The sequence below is a fragment of the Vicugna pacos genome, chromosome 11 (genome assembly GCF_048564905.1).
Source record: "Vicugna pacos chromosome 11, VicPac4, whole genome shotgun sequence".
Lineage (NCBI taxonomy): Eukaryota > Metazoa > Chordata > Mammalia > Artiodactyla > Camelidae > Vicugna > Vicugna pacos.
The window spans coordinates 91,277,673-91,303,235 of record NC_132997.1 but is presented as its reverse complement, the minus strand read 5'-3'; the positions used below and the strand labels follow the sequence as shown (position 1 = coordinate 91,303,235).

The 25,563-nt window shown below is 53.3% G+C and overlaps 1 protein-coding gene across 2 annotated transcripts in view; it reads right to left on the bottom strand.

Moving 5' to 3' along the window:
• The window catches only part of GRK5 (G protein-coupled receptor kinase 5), a 202,406-nt gene that overhangs the window by 112,576 nt on the left and 64,267 nt on the right, over positions 1-25,563 (bottom strand). For both annotated transcript variants that reach the window (XM_072971986.1, XM_072971987.1), the window contains exon 2: positions 396-491. In XM_072971986.1, the coding sequence (XP_072828087.1) occupies positions 396-491 (96 nt within the window). The remainder of the gene's footprint in view (positions 1-395; positions 492-25,563) is intronic.

The window sequence follows — 25,563 nt, the reverse complement described above, 5'->3', positions numbered from 1 at the left end:
GGCCCCAGTAAGGCAGGTAGAAAGCTACGGGTGTGGGCTCAGTGCCAGGCCTGGCCCATCTCCACCGCCCGCCCAGAAGCTGTGCAACTCTGGGCCAATTACAGAATCACTCGGTGCCTCGGTTTCCCCAGCTGACAAGCGGAGTAAAATGACAGCAGCTGCCTCAAAGGGTAACCGGGAGATAATGCTGCCTGGCACGCACCAAATACTCGACTACTGGTTGCATCTTCATGTCAATTAGCAAAGGCATCAGCTTGGAGCTCCTTCCTGGCATCACCTCACTGCATTAATCGATTTGTGTTTGACTCACTGTACAGATGGTTCAGCAGTTAACAGGTTCCATGCTCCCCACCTCCCAGCCCCTCCCCGCGCCCCCCGGAGGCAGGACAGCTTACCTATGGTCCTTCGGAGGTCTTCGCACTGGCTAATGTGAGGGAACTTCAGGATTTCCTTCCACTTCTTGCTTTTCCCTTTGCGCTTTCCTCCGCCCCCTGCAGAGATGGGGGAGAAAGACGTGGAGCTGATGATGCTGGTGTCGTCTGAGACTCCAAAGCCTGTGTCCCATCCCAGTGAGCCTGTGCACCAGCTTCCCAGCTGGGAAACAGGGACACACCCCCTCCCCAGCCGGCCTCAAGCCTGGGTGTTCTTCCTGCAGGTTCACTCGGGCCTGGGATCCCCATCCCCAACAGCAGCAGCAGCAGCAGACACTGTCCATCATCCAAGTCTGCACCCACACCAGGCGCCCTGTTCTTCCTCGGCATCACCCACCGCTGTGCAGCCCTGCTGGGTGCCTGGTATCAGCCCCAGCCTAGACCACAATCTTCCAACGTCAGGGGCCAGGCTTGCTGACTGGGAAAATCCTGGTGAAATGGATTCACACGCGGGTGGACTGCAGCCCCCTCACTGCCTCATTGTGTCCTCTTGTTTCCTGCAGAGAGTCCCCATCCCCAGCTGGAGGCCAGATGTTGGGGACAAGGACTCCAATTTCCACTTGTCTTGGGTGGCCCCTCTTCTCCCTCCTCACAAACCCCGGAGTCTTAGAGGACACATTTCTCAAGGCTGGAAGGACTCTTGAAGGGCCCTGTCAGGCCTCTCATCCTGCCCCAGTGTGCATGCGTAATGAACACACAAACACGGGACATGCACACACAATGGACACACATGCATTGAACATGCACACATGACAAACATATAAAAACAATGAACACACATGTAACAAACACACACCGTAATCTTGCACATGCAATGAACACACAGAGCTGTGAGGTACACACATGAGGTGTCCCCATCTTCCCTGCCACTCCCTATCCAGGTGACAGGGGACAGACGTCAGAATGCTCAGGTGTGCAAACAATGAGGGGGCACTGACTGTGGCTTATGCATCCCTGAGCCCACCACCATTAGGAACTTGGACCTAAAGGCACCTCTGTGTCCCCCAAGAACCTGAGATGCCATCATCTGCCCCCCCACCCCAGAGCCCTCACCCAAAGTAGCTCTTAGATCCTACTGGTCAGTGACTCACCAAAGGTCACATAGCCCTTTAGGCTCCTCAGCATCTTGGGATTTTAAGGGCCTTTTATCCTTCTTTATCTGGTCAACACCCCAAGCACCTGTGAAGCCTGGGGCTTGATTAAGAGACATGGGATCTCGAGCAGGCCCATGGCACCCTGAGCCAGCTCTCTGATCTGTGTGGGTGTGCAGTCCCCCCGGTCTCTGACCCTCAGAGAGGGTCTGGGCAGGGCAAGGCACTTTTCTCCAGCCAGCACACCCAGGGACGCCCAGAGGAGCTCAGCTCTGGGCCCACCCGCAGCCCAGTGTGTGTTCCAGGGCAGACACAGAGCCAGTCTCAATAAATGGGCATTGCTAACTCATCCAACTGCCCTGGAAAGGTGAGGCCATCTTCCTGAACAGCAAGTGGGTGGGCTTCTGAGGATGGGACCAGGACCCCCATCCTGGGGGCCGATAAGAAGGCGAGGGAGCTGATGGTGAAGGGGCAGGACACAGTTCATTTCCCGGCTCTCTTTAGTCCTGTCTTCAGCCTGATTAGCCGGCCCCAGCTCCTTCCGCTCAAATCTCCACTGAGGTCAAAGGCCTTAGACTCCAAGGGACAGAACGAATGTGTACTGGGCACCTATTGCGGCCAAGCACTGTTGAATATTACCTTATCTAATCCTCAGAATGACTCTTGGAGGAGGGGGTCACTAGACACATCCTAGACGGAGAAGCAGATGTCCAGTGTCGTGTAACCCACCAACTGATGGCCTGTCCGACTTTCTGTCTGCTCTCTGCTCCAGCTGCAGGCGACACACGCCACACGCATGCACACACCACAGATCCCTTCCGCTGGCCCTGCCACGGGCCAAGCCCCTCACCGGAGCTCCCTGAGTCCTCACCCTAACTCTCCCAGGCAGAGCTGTTACCATTCCCACTTGACAGATAAGGAAACTGAGGCAAGGGGAAGAAATAAGCAAGTCTCCTAAGGCCCCACAGCTCACAAATGGCAGAGCTAAGACCCCAGCCTGAGCAGAATCCAGACCCTAGGTGCCGATGCCCATCCTTCTATCTACAAGGCTCCCTTTCGGATGCGCTGAAAGCAAGGAAATGCTGGCATCGGACCTCAGAAGTGACATGGCACTCGGTGAGAAGAGCCAGAACGCAGGCCTCTCTAGCTGAGGCCCAAGCCTCTGAGAAGAGCCACCACCCAGACCCAAGGCCCAAGGAGTTGTTCTGTTGAACCCACACATGACTTGTTTGTTTGCTTGCCTGTTCACTGAACCAGGTGTCAAGATTGAAACATTAGATTTTACACGAATCCAGATTTGGGACTTGTCTCCCATAACCAGGCGCCCCACATGGCAAGGATCAGCTGGAGCTAGGCAGCAGCTTCCCCTGTGGACAGGACACACTGCCTCCATTCAGGGGCTGGCCTGGCCCCGATACAAGTTCGTATGTGCATCCCCCAGAGGAGAGCCGCCCTCTTGAGAAATCAGCCAAGTCAGATGCCCCCGTCCCAGTCAGCTCCAACTCTGAGGCCAGAAATGGCCATTAAAACTCATCTAGTCCGCACCCCCCCCATTCATTCCCACACAATTCATTCCCAGATCTGGCTGGGATTAAGCACTTTTGTGTGTGTGGTAAAATACACATAACGTAAAACTGACCATTTTAACCATCGGTAGGTATACAATTCAGTGGCATTAATCACATTCACACTCTTGTGCAACCATCACCACCATCCATCGCTAGAACATTTTCGTCTTCCCAAACTGAAACTTGGCACCAATTGGGCACTAGCTCCCACTCCCCTCTACCCGCCGCAACCACGATTCCACTTTCTTTCTGAATTTGACTTCTCCAGGTACCTTGTATGAGTGAAATCATGCAACATGTGCTCTTCCTTGACTGCCTGATTTCACTTAGCATCATGTCTTCAAAGGTCATCCATGTTGTAGTGTGTGTCAGATTTCATCCTGTTTCTAAGGCTGAATAATACTCCATCGTGTGCACACACCACTTTTGTTTATCCATTTGTCTGACGATGGACACGTGGGTGGCCTCCACCTTTCAGCTATTGTGCACACCGCTGATATCAATATCTGAGTCCCTGCTGTCAGGAACTTTGGGTATATACCTAGGAGCAGAATTGCTGGGTCATATGACAATTCTAGGTTTACCTTTCTGAGGAACTGATGATGAAGCCTGCTTGACAATACAGATTCCCAGGCTGCATCCATTAGCCTGAGCCCTGACACACTGTAACTGGAGCCCAGGAATGTGACTTCTTAAAAGCTCTCCAGGCAATTCTTAGGTAGCTGGTCTAAGGAAACAGGAATCTATTTTGCATACATGTGCGCACACACACACACATGCTTTTTTATAGATTAATATATCCATTAAGAAAATTAACACAAATTCATTCATTCATTCAACCAATATGTGTTGAGGCTCTACTAAACGCCAAGCACTCTGCAGGTGCTGGGGACATAGTGACAGGCAAGACAAATGGGGTGTCACCTTCTAGGGCTCCCCTCTCTTGGGATGCCCAATCTAGTAAGGAAGACAAACATCAAAGGCTTGATTTCAGTGGTTCCCAACCACTGAGCAGTTTGTCCTCCAGAGGACATATGGAAGAGTCTTGAGATATTTTGGGTTGTCACAACTGGGTGAGGGTGCTACGGGCATCTAGCAGGTCGAGGCCAGAGATGCGGTTAAACATAGTACAGTGCACAGGACAGTGCCCCCCCCACAACAGAGAATCAAGTGATCATGGTATATCACCAGTGTGGAAACAGAAAAATGCTGCTTTATTTAATGACTGTCATGACCAACACTCAGGAAAAGTGTGGGGCTTGGGGGAGACTTGCTAGTAATGGGGCAACAGTGGTGGTAGTAGGGGAGGTGGGAAAAGTGAGTCAAAGTCACCTGGAGGATGTGACGCAGAGGCTGGAGTTATGAAGGGTGGGTGGGTACCACACAGCTACCTGAGCGCTGCCCCAGGCCAAGGATGCAGACTTCTGGACCCCACCTGGGCTTTCTTCCTCCTCACCTCCTCAGCCCCCAGAACAGGGAAGGGACTACCTGGGCAAAAGTGTCCCTTAATTCCTGGCACCTGTGAATATGCTAGGTTATGTGGCAAAGGGAATTAAGGCTGCAAACAGAATTAAGGATCATGATAGGGACATTATCCTGGATGATCTGGGTGGACCCGATGCAACCGCAGAGTCCTGAACTGTGGAAGCGGAGGTCGGAGAGTCAGCTCAGAGTGATGTGAAAAAGACCAGACCAGCCATCGCTGGCTTTGAAGGAAGGGGCCATGAGCCAAGAAATACAGGTGGCTTCTAGAAACTGGACAAGGCAAGGACTCAGATTCTCCCCTAGGGTCTCCAGAAAGAACAGAGCCCTGCCAACACCACAATTTTAACCCAGTGAGACCAAGGTCAGACTTCTGACCGCCAGAACTGACCCTTCTGCCTGCTGAAGCCCTGCTCCTTCTTCAAGCCCCCACTCTAATGCCTCTTCCAGGGCTTCCCTTGAGAGGCAGACCCCTCGTCTGGCCCCTAACCCACTCCCAGCTCAGCCCAGACCTGCCGCATGTCCTTCCAGAGGATGGGGCAGCCAACACAAGTGGCCCGGACAACTGCAAGCCTGTAAGTATATTGATTGACAAGATAAATGAATGTTTGAACTGACTGACTGAATGACTGAACTGGGTGCTACATACTTGGTCCTCATTAAGATAGCAGTAGTCCCATTTCACAGATAAAAATCTTGAGGCTCAGGGAGAGGAATTAACAGGGCCACTGAATGGACCACACACTCAAACAGGAACATGTATCTTCTCCTACCCACACTGACTAGCAGCCACTTCCTGTCTCGGGCATCCCTGGGCTTTATTTGCTTTACTGACCAGCCCCTGCTGCCCACAGTTCACCTTCCTGTGCTGGAAATGAGATGGTCAAGAGGACCGAGTGCCTACCTTTGCAGACAACCGGCTCATCCCATGCTTCAAAGAGCCGAGCAAGACTGTCTGGGTATGGCCTGGCAGATGGGGGGCTGCCTGGAGGAGGAAGGCTCCTGCCAGGGCCGGGATGGCAACAACAGAGGCCAGGAGCCAGACAAGAGGGCTCCTACCAGAGGTGGGAAGAAGCCATGATGACAGGTTCGGGGACACGGGCTGAACTCTGCCTGCTCACGGCTCTGGGAAAGGCACCGAAGGACCAGGGTGGCAGGTCTCTCTCCTGGAGTGAGCAAGAGTCCAAGCAAAACCTGGAGAAAGGCTGGCGACACGAAGATGCAGTGTTCCTCTGATTCAGAGCCTTGGGCTCCAGCTGGCCCCTCAGGAGGGAGCAACCTCCAGGGAGGAAGTTGCTTGTCGAATCACTTCTACTCTCTTCAGCCCCCAGGGTCCCCCCTCAGCTGCCAGTAATGACCTCCTGCAGGCGCACCCCAGGTGGGCTGAGGGGAGTGTGACAAGGGAGTGGCAGGGGCTGGAGGAGGGAGAGTGGCTGGTGGAACTTGTCCTGGCAGGTGGGTGAAGGGAGTGAAGGAAGGTGGAGCGCAGGACTTGGGGCAAAAAGCAAAGTAATAAATAGCTATGGTGTCTCAAGCACAGGCCAAGCACACCTAGCACACCTAACACACCTAACGGGCGGGGTTACTGAGAAACTAACTGACGTTTCTTTTGATCCCATGGACGCCCCAGGCAAGAACTGAAAGGATCACCCAAAAAAACTGCCATGAGAAAACTGTCATTGTGGGGGGAGAAACTGGCTGTTATTCCTGTTGTTTTTACTGTTTTCCAGGGAGGTGTTCATGCTTTGAAGGCTGAGAAGGAGAGGGAGAGCGTGGTGGGGACGTTCTGCTCTCCAGGAAGGCTCTGCCCCTGTGGCAGGGGGTGGGGTGGAGGGGCGGCCCGGTGACTCTGAGCAGCGAGGGACCCGGGACCAGCCTGGCACAGGGGAGTGCGGCTGCCACACGGACCCCTCCTCCAAAGGACACTGATAAAATCAGCAACAGCGGTGACCCCAGTGGTCTGAAGTCTTATTTGCTGGACTCCTTTGAGCCTGAGGGCTTCTTGCGCCATCCTTGGAAGATGGGATGGGTGGGACAGCCCTTTGCAAAACAACTGACCCTGAACTTCTAGGCAATCTTACAGTATATCTGATTTGGAAGTTAAAGTGCGGCATTCCCATTTCAGGGTCAGGGAACAGTTTTCTAAGACGTCCTCTCATTTAATCCTCACAGCAACCACCTGAGGTAGGTCCTGTTATTGGACCCATTGTCAAGTGAGGAAACAGAGTCTCAGAAAGGTAAGAACCTTGCCTCAAGTCACTCAAAAGTAGTTTGTGTCACCCCTGAACCGGAGCCCAGGCGTCCTGACTTCTAGTCTAATGTTCTCTTCCTCCCTGGCGACAATCAAGCAGTTGGTCAGAGAAAGGTCCCCTGGGGGAAGCTGAGGGACACTATGCACCTGTTGGAAAGGGCTTCCTTCCTTCACGCCCTTGAACCAGTGGTTCCTAGTGGTCCCTGGACAGGCGGCACCAGCCTCACTGGGGAGTCTGTTAGAAATGCAAAATCCTGGGGCCCACCTTAGACCTACTGAGTCAGCAACTCTGCGAGGGGGCACAGTGGTCTGTTTTAACAAGCCTTCCAGTAATTCTGATGCACTCAAGTTTGAGAGAGTCCTTGAACGTCCTGTGGGAAACGGGACGATGGGACCACTCTTTACTGGAATTTCTCTCTCTCTGATTTGTTACTTCTGCCCTGCATACTTCTAGAAGCATCTGAAAATACACACAAGGTTTGGCCAAATTCGGTGATCCTGGGATCTGACTCTGACAGGAAGCCAGGTCCCCATCCCCCACCTGACTTGAGCATTCTTCTCACATGATGCCCACAGAGCCACTTCCCTGGCCACTCGCCAGGGCAGGAGGGCAAACTGGATGAGGACCCAGCTGTTTCCAGAAAGCCACAGGGAGATGCTGGAGAAGAGCTCACCTGTGGCCTTGGGGAGTGCAGGTTAGTGAGACGGCCTCAGGGACCCGCCCCACCACTCCCAGCACCAAGCCCTGGGCTGGCTCCCTAGGGAGGAGGCAGGACTCACCTCTAACCCACCCGGATCATCAGTGCATCCACCTTATACTTCCTGGGTGCCTCATCCCATTCTGCTGGCCTTTGGACTTTTATTGTTCTATGGATTCCAGACGGAGAGAATCATCCCTGGAGATGGGCACACTGGCATCTGTAGAGGACCTGATGTGTTTTGTGGGCCCCGAGGAAGTGGAGGCTGTTTCCCCATGGACCACGCTCCTCCAAGACAGACTTCTCAGTTCAATTCAGAAAACTGTGTTGGTGAGTGTGGTTCTAGCCGAGGTTAGCAGGAAGAGAGACTTATTCAAGCTGACCCACAAAGAGGGAGGTTATTACCAGGATCACAGGGGCCTGTAAGAATCTAATGAGAGGCAGTCAAGAGCAGCTGGGTTTGTGGGAACAGGAAGGCCGTGGAGACATGGCGAACCTAGGGTGCCTCTGCCTCTCATTTCTCCACCTGCTTCTCTGCAGACCATGACCGGCTTACTCTCCTTTTTGCATGGAGCCAATCAGCTGTTGTATAATGAAGAACTTGAGGGGGAAGGGTGTAGCTCAGTGGTAGCGTGTATGCCTAGCATGCACAAGGTCCTGGGTTCAATCCCTACCTACCCCTCCATCAAACATTTTTTTTAAAAATGAACAACTTGACCTTGTCCCTGCTTCCTGGGAGGTGACCTCCAAGTCCTTGGAATTTCTTTAATGATGGGGGGTGTGGATTTTACGCATGAGGGGCCCCAGAGCCATACCTGAGTTTAAGCTAATGAGATGACTCAGGCTGGGGCTGGCCATGCCAGAGTGACCACCCATGGGGCTAGAGGGTTGGGGCTTCCAGCCATACGATGGTATCCAAACTCCAGGGAGGGGAAGGGTGCTGCGGATTGAGCTCAGCCATGTGGCCAATGATTCGAGTGATAAAAGCCCAGTGAAAACTCTGGGCACCAGGCTTGGGTGAACATCCTGGTTGGTGACCATATACTGCTGTACGGGGAGGGTGACGTGTTCCTTGCAGACCTGGCCCTGTGCATCTCCCCCTTTCACTGGTTCATATTTGTATCCTTTTGCTCGAATAAGATTGGGAACAGCACTCTCCTGAGCTCTGTGAGTCCTCCTAGTGAATCATCAAAACTGACGGGGAGATGGGGGAGTCCCTCAAACTTTGTAGCCAGTTTTCAGAAGTGTGTGTGTCTGGGGACTCCCAAACTCGTGGCTCGGGTCTGAAGTGAGGACAGTCTTGTGGGGACTGTGCTCCGTCTGTGCAGTCTTGGCTCACTCCGGGGTAGCCAGTATCAGAATTGTTGCAGTCATCAAGGCCCCTAGTCCTCTGGACCCCGCAGCCCCCTCCCTGCCCGTCTGCCGGACTCCTGACTCCGCAGCCCCAAGGAGCAAATCTGATTGGCTTACTCATCGTTTCTCTCCAGGCCACATGTCGTGGGCCAGCCTAGACTCTGAAACAACCCTATCAGTTAGTTCTGGCCCTTGCGGATGGGGCGGGTCGGTGGGGCTGAGTGAAGTTTGCTCTTTCAGAGCGGAACCCCCAGGGAGTAGCAGGCATGGCCAGTGGGAACACAAGCGAAACCACAGAAACGGCCACCCTTCCTTGCAAAACAGTTTAGGAAACTGCTGGTTAAAGGCAGAAGGACATGGGGTACAGAGGGCCTGGGCTACAAGGGCCCCCGGCTGCCCAGCAGGGCCCCTTCCTTCCCATCTCAGAGCCCCTCCCAGGGAATGGCTCTGGGTCACCAGGGGCCATGATACCGGGAAAGGTCATGCTACGCCAGGGACCAAAGGTGTTAGAAATTCAAATTGTGCTGCAAAGCAGGTCTTTAGAATACACATCTGGAGGGGGCGGTGGGTGAGAACCATGAATACTGGAGCAGCTGCTCTCAATGCATTTGGATCAAGGTCTGGGAGGTTCTTGAGTCTCCTACTGACTGAACGTGGGAAGGACCGCTCTCTGTGTTCCCAGCCACAGAGGCTGATGACTCACGCACTCCAGCCGGTCAAGTGGAAGGTACTGTTACAAGTTCGCCTGTGACGTCTGTGGAGCTAAAGAGTCTGTTCAATTCCTTTCTTCCCAGGTGAGCTTTTAGGACTCAGTTTCCACAGCGCTGCCAGCAGGGCTGGCTTTCCAGAAAATATCACCACAGGGAAGCCGTGGGTGTTCTCAGAGGCCACAGGCAAAGCGGAGGAGGCCGGTTTTCCTGATGAGGGAGGTGACCCCTGTGTCTGCTTCTTCCTACGCTTGCTCTCCCTGCCACCAATATTTCTGTCCCATCCACCTGGGCCCTGCCACATTCGCCACCGCCAGAGTGGCGTCCCCAGAGTGGTACCCACAGCTGAAGCTGATAGGGAGGGTGTGTGGCATCTCGTTCGTTCAGTCTCTTTTTGTGCAGCCCCAAACAAGGCAAGATCCCAATTATAGGGCCAGTCAGAGCTGCGTCACTGAGTGACTCAAGCCTTTTCAAAAGGGATACATGTACTAGAGGTGACCTCAGCCTGCAGGGGACTTTCTCCAACCCAGCGCACTTGGCAACCACTGTCAAAGGGAGACGGGCCCACCCCTCTGGGCCTCGCTTTCTCAACTGGGATGGGAGGGGGTGGGGGGTGCCAGGGCAGGGCAGAAGAACCCTATTCTCCAAAAGAGTTCTTCTTTAAGATCCGGTAGGTACAGATAATAAGAGAGCTGATCAGATAGGTGGGGCAGTGGGGGGTGGAGCTTGCAAACACAGGGCTAGGGGCCTCATTCTGTTTTTGTAGGTCTCACTTTCTGGAAATATCCAGTACTCACAGGGTTTCTGCCTCAGGGCACCCTCCTCTGTGAAGCTTCCTGGATGCCCCAGAATCAAGGTGACTCCTTCTCTTTCCTCCCCTGCCCTCTGCTCCTTGGTTACCCCACTGTCCCAGAGTGCTCGAGCTGGGAGGTCAGGATCTGGTGGCCCCAGGTGGGGACACCCCTATAACTATCCACTGATGGAAATGTTTAGAAGAAAACATAACACCAAAGGTATCACTGGTCCAGAAGCTTCTGAGATGGGAACTGTGCCGCTGATGCTGGGCAGCCGTGTCCAAGGTTCCTCGGGGCAGGAAGCATCAGGTAGCCCTAGTGTCTTCAACTGTGTCCAGAGCCTTCCGAGCTGGACATAGGACCCCAGGGGGTGGGCAAGAGAGGGAGGAGGCAGGTCTGGGGGCACAGAGCCTCTCCCCACCCAAAAGTGCTTTCCCTGACCTAACACCACCACCACCACCTTCACCACGAGGGGGCACTGACCTTCCTTACCACCGCAGAGACCAAGGGATGGGCTCAGAATGCAGGATGAAGCCCCAGCTCTATTCAAAAGGCTGACACTCTGATGCAGACGCAGCCAGGCCAGGGAGCACCCTGCCCAAACTCAGGAGGAAGAGGAGTGGGGAGAGACTGAAAGTCTTTCCGGGCCCTGTTAACCCTGTGAGCTGAACTCGGCAGCTTAGCTGGGGCTTCCGTTGTTCACAGGGACCCCACCAGGAGGGTGGGCACAAACCGCGGTGGGCAGATCAGAGTGGTGCACTACGGCGCCCCAGGCCTCCGGGCCGGCCCCGCCCTCTGTGGGACCAGACATGGGGAGGCAAAGACACACAGCTATCCTGACCATGGAACGTTTCGTGGTGCCACAGCTGTCAGCGACAAGAACCTAAAACCTCCAGGATGTTCTTCAAAGGAAGTGCAGTGTTGAAGTGGTATGAGGCGTTGGGGGCGGCACGGGGCTTGTGCGGCCTGTGGCCTGCGGGCAGGTCCCGGCACCTCCAGGCCCCACCTCATGGCCACACCACACAGTCAGGTTTCCAGAGCAGAAAAACCTCAGCCACAACCAAAAGGATCCCACAACCTCAATTAGGAAAACCCAAACCAACACAAGGCCTGCTAGCTGGTCGCCATGGGGACGGGGTGGGAGGACATGGCCCCTCCCCACCACACTGAGAGAGAGGCTTCTGGTGTGGATTTGGGGTGGTGGGGTGGTGGGAGGGCAGTAAGGCCAAGGGACAGTCTCTCTCAGGAAACTGGTCCCTCTCAGGAAACCCTTCCTGCAGAGGGCAGCGCAGACTGGGTCACCACCACCAAAGGCTGCTGCCCTGGAGTGACAGTGTGCTTATCCGGGGTTCTCACGCTCACTGCCTCGAGGCCTCTTCACTGCAATATGATAAGTGGTGATCACAGCCTGCTATCCCAGCCCTGCCACACACTCACTGTGGAGCCTTTCCTAAATCACTCAGAGTTTTCTCCTGCAAATGAAGATGCTGCTACCCAATTTGTCTTCCTGTGTTAAGGACTAGAGCCAAGTGTGCAAGAGCCTAGCAGAGTAGGAGCTCACTAAGTGTAGCCAATATCATCACCACTGCCATTATCATCACCACCATCCCCATGCCCACTACCACCATCATTACCATCACCACTGTCACCCCACTACCGCCATTACCACCACCACCATCATTAGCATCACTACCATCAACATCACCACCATCATTCCACTACCACTACCACCACCACCATCACTTTTGCAAATGAGATGACAGGACACAGAGCTGGCAAGGGACAGGCAGCAGGTCTAAAGCTCAGGTCTTATGACTCCCAAGTTCAGCAATATCTCCACCCTACCACAGCACCCCCCACAATACACACACTTGCACACATTTCCCCAACAGCATGATGTCAGCATCTGTCCTGACATTCGCCAGGGGTGCCACAGGGAAGCCATGCAGGAGAGCTACATGATTTGGCCCCGTGGTCTCTCTGACCTCACCTGCTTCCCTCCTTCACTCACTCCAGCCTCACTCTCCTCACCTTCATCAGACACCCCGGCACCTTCCCACGTGAGGACCTTTGCTCTCACTCAGGAGTTCGCAACTTTTTCTGAAAACAGCCAGATGAAGTCTCTGGGTCACAGACAGTATGTAAACAAATGAACATGGCTATATTCCAATAAAACTTTATTACAAAAACAGCAGGCTGTTGGCCCTGGGGATTTGGCCCCAGCGATCTGGCCCCGAGGTCATAGTTCGCCGGAGTTCATCTGCTCTTGCTGTTCCCTCTGCCTGGAACACTCCTCCCTCTCCCTGGGAGAAAACATCCTCGGCATGAACACCTTCCCCTTCTAGGCTTCTGCACAAATATCACTTTTTCCATGAAACTGACCCTGACCACCTTTTTTCCCCCTAATATATAATGTATTGAAGTGAAATTCGTATAACATAAAATTAACTACTTTAAAGTGAACAACTCAGTGGCACTTAGTACATTCACCATGCTGTGCTGCCACCACCTCTACCTAGTTCCACAGCATGTCCACCCCTCCAAAGGAACACCTGCCGGTCACCCTTTCTAACCCTGCAGCCTGCACCACTGCCTGCCTCTCCTGATCTCTCTCTTCCTTTGCATTTTTAATTTCCTCTGTACCTTGTAACATTCTATGTGGCTCATTGATTCTGTTTATCACTTAATTGCCTGTCTCCACCTCTCCTTCCATTAGAACGCAGGCTTCACGAGGGCAGGGATCTTTGTTTTGTTCTCTGCTGTCTCCTGAGTACCCAGAACAGTGCTTGGCACATAAGAAATGCTCAATAAATCATTGATGAATAGATGGATAAACAGATCAAGAGGCAGGACCACAAGGGAAGAGGTGGTTTCCAAATGGACTTTATTTGCTTCATTGTACTATTTAACTATTTTATTTTGGTGGGAGGTAGGGAGAAGTAATCAGGGTTTTTAAATTTATTTTTGGAGAAGGTACCCGGGATTGAAATCAGGACCTTGTGCATGCTAAGCATGCGCTCTACCACTTGAGCTATACCCACCTCCCCGCAAATGGATTTTAAAACAATGAAACCACATCACACACTGGACTCTTTTCTGAACCTGCATTTTCCTCCCTGAAAATGGGAACACAACACCTTCCCTAGGAGAGGCAGGGCGCACACAACCTCCCCAGCCCTTCTCCTGCAGTGTGAATCCTCACATCTCACTGTGTCAGTTATCCTGACCCTGAACCAAAAGCCCCTCTCCAAGAGCAACATAGAAAGAGCAGGGACTCTCATCAGACAGGAGGGGCTGGACCTCTGAGTCCTCTGTCCACCAGCTGAGTGACCACAGGACACCTCCCCAATCTCTCTGAGCCACGATCTCCTAACTGGTGTAATAAGCAAATGCCCTCTGTAAGGGTCCAACAGAGTGTGCTTAGCACAGCGCCAGGTACCCGGTGGGCACTAACATGATTTTAAGCCCTCTGGCTCCCCATCCTGGCTCCCCAAGCATCCCCTCCCTGTGCCTACCCCTCTTTCCCGCTACTCCTCTGTGTCTTTAGTAGGAGTTTAGCGAACATCTCCTTCAAGAGAAAACAGACCCCGCCTGTCCTCTTGCAAACACTAATGACCTTAAAAATGTCCTTTCCAAGGAAAGTCATTTTCCAAATGTACTTTCGGGCTTACTATGCTTTTGCCCACATTGGTTTTCACAGTTGAGAAAGTTTGGCCACAAAAATTAACTTTTCACAGCAAAAGTAATCCCCTTCTCTCAGCAAAGCCCAAAATTGGTCACTTTTGTCTTCGTTATGTTTTCTCTGGGTTAAAGAAGAAAAGAAAGGGTTAGGGAGTAGGAGGGAGGTGAGCTGACTCCCAGGAAAAGCCACTGGCATGGGAAGTTGGCCCCTGAAGCACAACTGTGGCTATTTTGTTAGAGAAATAAACAGGACTGCTTGCTCATAAAAAAAATGCACCAATTTTTCATAGGATATTCATAAAAATATTTGCATTTCCCTGTGAGTAATAATTACTTCTGCTGTCCCCAGAATTTTTGCATCATCTACTTAAAAGAAGCTGAACAGACTCTTTAGAAATCCTTCCCAGTCAAATCCACCCAGCAACCTGGGTGTGTTATGATGTAGCTCTGACTGGGCGCACAGAAGGGCTGGGAAAACCTGAGGCGCAAAGTGGTCAGGGAGAGCCAGGCCCCAGCCTGAGTGCTGCAGCTCCATCATCTGAGTCTCACGACACCGCACAAAGTGGATTTCTTTTGCAGATGAGGAAACAAGCCCAGAGAGGCCAAGTATCTGGCCCAAGGACACACAGCCACTAAGTGGCTAAGCTGGAATTTGAACCTAAGAATTCCTGGTTCTTAACTCCTGGTCCATGAGGCTGACATGGAGTGAGTTCAAGAGATAGATGAGAACTAAGCCCTGAGAAAGTTTCCCCAAAGCCTGAAGCCAGGGAAGTGGTGCAGAGGTCAAGTCTTCCAAATGGGTCCTGATTCCCACCAATCTTCACCCAAACATGCTCACCTACCAATAAATGGCACCACCATTCACCCAGCCACTCAGCCAAAAATCTAGGTATCATTCCTGATTCCACCACCTCAAGGCCTCTGTGGTAAACAGCCTCCAAGATGGCCCAGTGAGTCTTACCTCCTGGCTTCCACAGCCTCTGCAGGCCCCTCCCACAGTGAACCTGTGTAGCCAATGGGACATGGAAGAAATGACAGACTATGACTCCAAGGCTAGCTCATGGAAGTCACTGTGCCCTCTGCCCCGTTCTCTCTTGGATCAGCCATTCTGAGGACACAGTAGCCCTACAGAGAGGCCCATGTGGGCAGGAGCCAAGCGTTAACCCCCCACAAAGAGCCAGCATTAATTTGCCAGCCATGTCCATGAGTCACCTTGAAGGAGGGTCTTCTGGCTCCAGTCAAGCCTTCAGATGATGGCAGCTCCAGCCAATGCTGACTGCAGCCTCAGAGAGACCCTGAGCCAGAACCACCCAGCTAAGCCCCTCCCAAATTCCTGATCCATAAAAACCAGGAGATAACAAATGCTGATTGTTGTGCTCACTGCTAAGTTTTGAGTGATCTCTTACACAGCAACAACTAACAGTCTTCCACCTGCAACCATCCATCAAGTCCTATGGATTCTATTTCCAAATGACGCTTGACTCTGCCATCTCTCTGCCCCTCCACAGTGGGCCACTGCCCTGGTCCAGGCCACTGCCCTGCTCCGAGTAGATGCTGGAGGACACTGCAGCCAGAGGGTTGCACGGAGAGGGAGGGAAGTGCTCCCCAGCAGAACATCTGCAGGAAGCACCTGCAGGTGCAGCGCCCCGGCCAGAATCTCACACCCGTGGTTCCCACCCCACCCAGCAGGCTCAGGGGCCAGAGTCAGACATGACACATCTTCCCCCAGGAGGGGTCAACAGCACTAATCTCAGCTAGGGACATGGAGACCCACGTTCAGGGCCAAGAGAATGCACTCAAGCCAAGCCCTTTGCTTCCTTCCCTCTCTGCGTGACCTCAAAAGGACACCTCCCCTCTTTGGGCCTCTGTTTCCACATCAGGAAAGTGAGGTCTTGGACCAGATTAGTGATCCTTAATCTACAGGCCTTGCTTCCATGGGTTTCAGAGAGTTCTGGAAGAGCCATCCATGCACACAGTGCGGAAGCACATGCCTAGCTTGTTCGTCCAGATGTCGAAGTTCACCAGTGTGTGCAGTTCAGGCTGAACAGACATGCTCGGAGGTGTCTGTGATTCACGACGTGGGGGAAAACAGTGACTCACCTCACATAGATGGCCTGGTGAGCAGGCAGAGTCCTCCACAAAGACAGAGAAGACTCACCATAGGCCCTTGGAAGAAGCTCAACCAGGCTCTATTGCATCCAACCAAGGAGGGCTGACTCACCCCCAAGTTTTCCCCTCCCACAAATCTAGCTTAGGCAGGCATTGCATTCAGTGGTCCAATTTCCCCCACCATCACAGTGTCCTCCAGCTGACACCCAGGACTGCTAGAAGGCCTTCTCAAGGGCCTTTCCTATGGTCTCAGGGGCAGCTGAGAGCAGACTTTTGAACAGAGAGATGCCCAAAGTGGGGTGGCCTCCAGAGCAAAATCAGGGCCTTCACTTGCTTCCTCACTGGGAAAGGTTTCTGCCTCAGGGCCTTTGCACATGCCATTCCTCCTGCTAGATACACACTTCCAGTATCTTTTTTCTTAAATAAAATATTTCAAGCTTAAAGAGAATAAAAATTTTAAAAACATATACCTACAGGTTTTGAGAAAATAATTCATTCATCCACTCTCTGTTAAGAGACATGTAGGTTATTTCTAAACTTTTACCATCACAAATAATGCTGCTCTGAGGACTCTGATATATTGCCCCCACTTCCCCCGACAAGTGTTCAGGTCTCAGCATGCAGTCACATCAATCCCGGAACCCTCTCTCCACCAATCTAAGAGGTATGTCTCCATGTTTCCCTCCCACTGTTTCACAGTCCTTCCTTCAAAGCACATATCGTCATCTGTGTCTTTATTAGGTTCCCATCCAAGAGGACAGAGACCATGTCCCTTTTGCTCATCAGCTCTCAGTGCCTAGGACACACTTCCAGGCTCATGGCAGACCTCAGTTAGTGTCTGTCAATGAGTGAATGAAGGAATGAATGGGTGAGCAGAGGCATCACCCCAGAAGCAGGCTGTGCTATGCGCCTTCCCACCCAGGACTGAGAGATGACCGTGTACATCTTCTGCCTGCTCCTTGCTCTGCCCTCGAAGGGGTAGAAGGCCAAGAACCTCCTGGGGAGGGGACCTTTGGTTCCTGAAGCATCTGAGAGCCCTGAGCCTCAAAGTAGGGAGCCCTGGAGGCTGGAGGGTCAGAGGCTCTAGGCCAGGCCCTCGAAGCCAAGCATAAGGTGAGGTTAGGTCTTCTCCAGACTTCGTCTGGGCTGTCCCAAGGCTCCCCGAAGCCAGGCACTTCATCCTGCACCACCAGAGCAGATTTCAGGAACACACTTCACATGGCCAAGCCCAGCTGTGAGGAGCAGCTGCTCTGGGAGCCCTGACAGCTGGGCCCAGGGCCGCACCCCATACCTGGAATCTCTGGCATCCCTGCATGGCTGAAACAGACCAGCCCCTACCTGTTGGCCACGCCTGACCTTGGGATGCACCTTCACTTGCTATCAATCATTTAGGGTTTCTGTTTCCAAAGCTTCAAGAGAAAGAGCTGGAAACAGAAGACTGGGTAGCAGAAAAGAAACAGTAACACCCATTAGCTGCTGTTACGGAGCAGCAATCTTCATAGGCTGGCCTCTCTCAGTCTTCCCCTCAACTCAATGAGGGGGGCCCAGCTGTGACATCTGAGGAAACTGAGGAATGCTGAGCCATTCTCTTCTTGCTCAGGGAGGAGCTGGGGCCTTAACCAAGCAGGCTGAGGGATCAACTGACGAAGCAGACTGGAGACAGAGGCACAGACTGACCAGCACAGTACAAATGATAATATTCTAAAGACAAGCGGCACAGGCCTCCCCACCAATCCACCCCGGGCCCTCTGGCTGCAGATTTCTGGGCACTGTGTCAGAAGTCCGCCCTCAAGCACCCAGCGCAGACCCAGGTTCAACTCCTGGCTGCCCACCCCCTCTTTAGGTGTGTGGCCTTTGATGAGTTGCTTCTCTCCCCAGCCTGCATCCTCCCTGTGAAATGGGCTAATGCTCACTGGACTGGGAGGACCAGCTGGGGAAATTAATGGGAAGCCATAAGAACTGAGTGAATCCTGGTAGATTCCCAGGTGGCCAAGGGGGCGGGGGCTGGGGGCCTCAGAAACTCCACCTGGTCCGGAACCTGCCCCACCCACTTCAAGGGCCGGGACACCAAATCCTGGGGATGGGGGTGAAATGAGTAACACACACACACACACACACAGGCCTCATTCTGAACACAAGGGCTGCTGAAGGGCAGCCACGCACCTTCTCAGCACCAGCACCACAGAGAGCGAAGGCCATGACCCAGGTGGGTGGGGAGCGCCCCAGGGCCCTGGGGTGGGGGTGACAGACATGGCCTACCCCTGCTTCTGTGCCCCCCTTCCTGGGGCTTGGTGCTCCTGAGCAGAAGCCTGGCTGCCTTCCTTACTCCAACCTCCTGACACATCTGCTTCCTTGGGACACAGGGATTTTTTCTTTTATTTCGCTCTCCTCCAACTCATCATCATGGCCTGGCCCCAAACCCCCAAATCAGAGCCTGCCTGAGCCGAGACACCCTGCCCCACCCCAACAAGTCACAGCGGCCTCCTCGCACTAATTCTGACCAGTCCCTGAGGCTCCACTCGCCAGCCCCATTTCAGAGGTGAGGAAACTAAGGCTCAGAGCCCTGCTCTGGTAGCACAGGCAGGAAGGGGAGACGTGGGGTTCCAGCCCAGGTCCCTTGGCCTTTCAAAGACAAATACCTCAGTCGAGGCCAGCATCGTCTGAGAGGAACAGAATGTGAATCACACAGGCAAATACACTTAAAGTGCTGGGAGCCACATTGAAAGAGGAAAAAGAAATGAGCAAAATTAATTTTAATGACATTTCATATTTAAATCAACATCAAATATCCATTCAACATGTAATCAGTATGAAAATTTATTACTGAGACATTTCACTGTCATTGTCATACTAAGGCTTTGAAATCCAGCATAGATGATACATTTCAGGACACCTCAGTTCAGACTGGCCACTTTAGTGGCTCTGTGGCCACCTGTAGCAAGTGGCTAGCAGCTTGGACAGCGCAGGTCTAGAGTGACAGAGGAGCATCAAAGACCAGGGGTAATTCATTCACTCACTCACTCAACCTACCAACCAATACTTACTAGGTGTTTACAATGGGCCGGGCAGGGGGCTGGGGTGGTGGGGGGACACGCAATTTGAATTGAGGAGGAAGCAAGCCTTACCCCCACGGGTTCCCACTGGGCAGCAGGGGGACATGGAGAAGGTGGTAGTCAGGAAACCCATACCCCACTGGCTCAGTCCCAGAGTCCCAGGTATTGTCCTCACAGGGACACACACAGAAGGTCACCTGTCAGGCTAGGGCATCTGAACTGAGGTTTGGGTATTGTGGGCACATCACACGCTCTTCTTCTGGACATCAGAATAACAATCTCCCCTCACTCTCTGCTACAGAAAAACTGGCACAATAACCTCCTGGGATGACTTTCATCCTCAGACCCTGAGGGATCCCTTTGGGTTTGTCTAAACCTGACGGAGGAGCTTTGCTCCCCACCCCTGGCAGGAACAGGAAGCGGCAGATCAAGTGGAAATCGGTCAGGTGTGTCCCTGCAGGTGCCAGAGCAGAGGAGGGCGGGGCCCAGGCAGCTGTGGTGGCTGCCCAAAAAGGGGGCTGGCACAGCTCCTCCTCAGCCCCAAAGGTCTCCTCTGCCTGCAGCTCCCACCAGGCCTGAGCCCTGGCAGCAGGCCCTCTTGGGAAGGGAGGGAAGGAGGGGATAAAGAGAGGGAGGGAAAGAGAGAAGACTCTTTCTGCAAATTCCCTGAGATCCTCTTGTGCATGCTCAGAGGAGCAGGGGTTCTCTGGCCCCCAGCCCTAGATAGGGACCAGCACGGAGAAGGCCCTCAGCACAAGGCTGGTGAAGGGGCAGCACTGGGTGCTGGTAAAGGACTTAATACTTGGAGTCAGAGGCCTGTAGGTTAGCTCAGCCACTCACTAGCTGGGTGACCTCAGACCAAACACTGAGCCCTGGTCTCTCTACATCCACCTGGCTGCTCAGGGTTGGGAGGAACAACTGTGAAAATGCACGTACGGCTCTCGGCACAGTGCAGGGCAAGCACTCAATCAACAGTAGCTCTCGCTGTTGTCCCCAAGGTGCCATCACTGGGGACAACCACAGCTCCCTGGCCACATCCCGCTCCCTAGCCCCTCAGCCAGGGTTCAACCTCTCAGGCACTAAACCCCAAGTTTTCCAACATCTCGGACTCTAGGTAACATTACACTGTCCAGCCTTCTGGACCCAGAAAGGCAGATGGAGTCAATCCCTCCAAGAAGGATACTGGATGCCCGCAAGAGGCAGGCATCACACTGGCATTTTAAGGTAAGCAAGGGCTCCAGGTCCACCAGGGGAGGGACACCACCTGGGAGGTGAGTAGATCAGAGGAGTCCCACTGAGTCCCAAACCCAGGAGGCACCCCGGATTCTTTAGTTTCCCTCCCCCACTTTATATTCCACACTGGGTCCATCCCCAGATCTGTGGTTTCTACAGCAAAACACACGCCTGTCCCCTCCCTGTCTCCACAGCTGCCACCTTGGACCAGGCTGGTATCCTCTCTTGTCACTCAACTAGACCAGCCTCCTCCCGGCTCTCCCACTTCTGTTCTCACCTGCTTCAAACCATCTCCCCCAGCAGCCACAGCTGTCCAAACCCAAATCACATCAAGTCCTCGGAAGACTCCCCAAAAAGCTTGGAATAATGTCCAAAGGCTTCGCACAACTAGCCCCTCCGCATGCTTCTCACCTCGGCCCCCAGCTTCCCCCAGGCCTGCACTCCTCTCCAGGTGGCCTGACCTCATCCTGTTCCCACGCAGACTTCCCAGTCCATTCTCACCTCCAGGGCTTTGCTCCAGCTGTGCCCCCTGCCTGCCTATCTCTGGTGGGCTCCTTTCTGACACGTCTGAGAACATGACCCCTTCAGGGAGGCTCCCTGGCCCCTCTACAGTCACACTCCACCCACAGGGTCTGTCTCATCCTCTCATCTGGTCCTGCTTTATCTCGCTGACTCCAGAGTTCTCACCACTATCGGGAATTAGCACTGTCTGAGTGTTTATAGGTTATTTATAACTGACACGATCTTGTTTGCTTCCTGGTTTACTGCCGGGCCACCACCTCAACAGGAGGGCAGGGATACTACCTGCCTTGGTCACTACTGATCTTTGGAGTCCAGAACAATGCTGGACACACGGCCCATCCATAAACCATGTGACTGTGTCCTCCTACTCACTGAGCAACCTCCGGAGAGCCAGAGGCCCCCTCTGTGAAATGCCACTGACTCTGAGGGGGTGTGGGTGCAAGGGGACCAGGGAAGGAGGAAAGGAGCAGATGCTGTTGCCACCAGAACAACCTCTGCCCAGGTGACAGCACCTACAAGCAGTGATGGGGCAGGTGGGGCGTTGTCACCTGGTGACAATGGCTCCTCCAGAGGCTCCTGGCAAGGGCCCCAAGGAACCCCGGACTCTGTGCAGAAGGGGTTCGATAGGCCCTGCCCCCTCCTCAGGCTCCCAGCTCTCCGGCCTCTGCTCAAACACCTGGACAGAACTGCTTTCTGGCCCTAAGAAGTATTTACATTTTGATTAAGTCTGGTTATAAACCACCAGGTAAGCTGGCCTGAGGCCGATACACCCCAGCCAATCCAGCAATAACAAAGTGCACTGGGGAGCAGGTGACAACTGTGGGACCGGGGAGGACTCACCCATGTTCCCAGGAGCCCCCTAACCCTGCCCTCTGCCCTAAGCCTCCTGCTGGAAAAGGAGAACCATCAGCTCTGTGATCATCAGTGGCGAGCACCTGGGGGAGCCCTGGAGTTCCGCCTGGGAAATAAACACATGGGATAAGGAGCAGGGGCGCCCAGACCAAACCTGGCCACGAGGAGGAGGATGGCCGTGACCCTCGGGCTGCCCCGCCCCTAGCAAGGGCCTCCCTCCTGCCAGGTGGTGTCTCACCCAGGAAGCAGGAAGTGAGTCTATGCCAAACTGGGGACTTGCACAAGTCACATTTTTATCCTGTTGGATGTATTCTGAGGACTCCACTAACAACCAGCCATTGTGAGACCTCAGGAGGCTGGGAGAGAGCCCAGTTATTTATTTACAAACTTCAAGTCTCCTTGAAAGTGTGATTCTGGAAGCAGCAAATGACACCAGCAGCAAAGGAATGTGGACTCCTGAATTCAAAATACCCACTGGGCAAGACATGCCCCCCCGCACCTACTCCCTGCCACCCGACCTGCCTGAGAAAGTCCAGGCAACTAACAAGTACTTCAGAAAGGTGATTTCCTTCACTTCTGGCCCCTTTCATAGGGAATCAAGCTTCCTCGGCAGAAAGCAGGATTGTTTGTACCACCTGGAGCTGCAATGGCAAAAAGATTTTAAGCCTGTGAGCTCCAAACAGACGGCAGGAGCTGCCTGGAGTTCTGGGACTCAAGACAGGGTTCAGGCTCAGCGGACAGGAGTGCTGTAATTGATTAGCAATGTCTGACACTGTCACCAGCAGGTGGAATAATACTATGCATGCTACGTGTTTGCTGTTTAGAGCTTCGCTAAAAAGCAAAATCAGCAGTGGGAATTCAGAAAACCTGGATTCAACTAATAAGGGAACATGGTCAGAATAACTCAAAAGGAGAACCAGAAGCTTTTGGAGGACCAAAGAGAGAGCCAGTGGCAATTTCTAAGGCAAAGGGACAAATCACTCCCAGAAAGATCAAGTCACTTCCTTAGCAGCTGTCAGATGGGACATGTCCCAGAATCACCCCCATCTGAGCTGTCAACCCACAATCCATTCCCAGCTCCTCAGAGAGACTCAGTTCCAGACTTCTCATGAGCCAGAAGGGTGTTTGACCTTTAGGGTCCAGAAATAAATACTTAAGAGTTATGAACAGGGTTTGCTGCTGCAGTGGGGAGGTTGGGAGGCAGGGGTCTCCCTGATGACAGACGCTCATTTGAAAACAAGGGGAAAGGAGAGGTTGGAGCACAGAATGTCCCGTCAGTAAGCCTGCATCAGACAGGGCTGTGCCGGAGTGGAGTTTACAACGGGAGAGGACAGGCCTGCCTAGCAGAGCACTGTGGGCGTGTTTTCAGGACAAAGTAGACACCTCTCACTGTATGTTTCTACCTCAATAGGAGGCTGGAGGAAAAGGCGCCCAGCATGACTGCCTAAGGCCAACCTCCCCAGGAGAGCCAAGCCCACTGGGGGTTCTCTAGCTGGGCTCAGGATTTGAGACTGATGGCTAGCTAAGGAAGGGCATAGAGGTGAGCAACCCGGATAATTATAGGGTTGAGAGGAGGGTGAGGTCATGAAGGCTGCATCCCTCAGCCGGCCAACCAAGGGTGACCTCTAGGGAATGTGAGTTATTTCCCAGAGATGCAAAGGAGAGCGTCTATTTCTACAGAACAAACGAAGATGTGGAAATGAACTTCTGGTGCAGCACAGAGGACTTACGTGAAACTGGAGGGGAAAGTTCCAGAACACGTTACACTAAACATGAGGGGGAGGCTCAGTGCAGCGTTGTGAGGTCTGGGGAGTGGAGCTCTAGGGGAGGCTTCTCTGGGGGACCCCCAGCCCGCCTCGGCTGACCTGCGTGACCTGGCAGGCCACTTCCCCACCCCAACTCTGGGCTTCCTGCCTCATCAGACAGGAGGAACAGTCCCCAATCCATGTATCTCATGGGGTTACCGTGACCATCAAATGTGTATGGGAGACAATGGAAGACTGAGAAAGGGCTGACTGACTCCAAGTACTTGCAGCCACGAATCTCAAACGCAGGGACGAGCCAAAGAGACAGCGTGTGATTCCACTCTCCCAGAGTTCAAAGGCAGGCAAAACCAACCCCTGGTGTGAGGACCACCTTCGGGCAGGTGGGGACTGGAGGGGACTCCAGGAGGCTTCTGTGGCGCTGGCTCTGCAATGCGTGTGCTCTGCAAAATCCCATCCAGCAGTACATTTATTGTTTCTGCCTTTTCTACACGGACAGTACACCTCAGTAAGAAGCTTACCCCCCAAAAATTGTCTGGAAGTCTTTTGTAAACTTCTAGGTCATGATACTAACATAAGGGAGAATGTTCTAAAACATAAGTGTTATCAGTCTCCTAGAAATGAAAAGCAGGTCAAACAACTTCCCAAAGTCACAGCTCACCCAATGGTTGGGGGGAAACTGAGCAAATCGTGTTCTCTTCCCAGAGGACAACCTCTGCCCTTTGCCAACAGCACACTGGCGTCCTTCTCCAGATGGGGTTGCCCTCTTCCCTCCCTCTTCCCATCCCCACGATATACAGAACCCTGTGGCTTATCCTTTGGAAGGTAGCACACTAGTCTTCAAACAAACCAAACGTCAGTTTTGCACCCTACAAAAAAGAGTGTATGCTCCTTTCTTGCAGTTCCCCTTCCTGTGTACCTCTTGATTTTAAAAACACAGTTGCCAATTTGTAGAAACTTGTCGTGCAGTGGCACCTGGGCTCAGAGACAGGTCTACGTGTCTAGGCTGGAGGTGGAGAGTGATACGGTCAGGGTGGAACAAGGGACAGGGTGTTCAGAAGCACAGGCCCGGAGGTGCCCAGCTCTCTGCTGCTCTCTGCTACCCTGGTTGACTCCCACTAGGAAGTAAGCTCCCGGAGGTAGGAGTTTCTCTGCCTTATTCAGCACCCAGACTGGTACCTGGTGCACAGGAGGAGCTCAGTAATCTTGATGAATGAGTGAGGGAGCAAATGAGCAAACAGCACTGATCTCAGAGACTCGCACTGTGAGGACCAAACAAGACATTACAGGTGCAGTGCCAAGCAGAGCACGTGCACCCAGCAGGTGCTCAATAAATGTTAGCTGGGTTGGGACTTGGGTCTGTGCTGCGTTCTCCCCCCACCCCACAGGTATCTCACGCAGATCCACCTGCCCTTTTCTCCCCCCAGCAAGTGTCAGGAGCAAGTACAAATGCGTCTTCTTAAACCAGGACGCCTGAGCCTCCCGTGTGCTGCTGGGCCCACCGCCCTGCAAAGTGGTGGGGGTGCGGCTCCCAGATCTCAGGGGATTAGCAGGTGGCTGTCAAACATCTGAAAAGACAGAGTGCCCTTATCATTACTAAACCATAATAGACGCATCTCACCCCCTCCAACCGAAGGTGTATGTTTCAGGTTTAACAAAACAATATAGTATTGTTCCCACTCCTGACTTGGGTATCACCTGCAGAGATGTTGAAGTGAGGGATGGAGCACCTGCACCATCCCCTCCTCGCACTGACTCCTGCCAGAGCTTCTAGGCACCATCCGCTGCACCACCAGGGGCAGCGAGGAGCCAGTATAGCAGAAAGCAGCAGCCACCTCGTGCCACTGCGCAGGTTGACATCAACTGATCTGCTGCACCCGTTGTCAGGAGTCACCAGAGGGACAGCCCCAGTGCTCTGGGAGGGCGAGGGCTGGATAAGAATGACAGTCACTTAATACACAGGGCACTTGCTGCG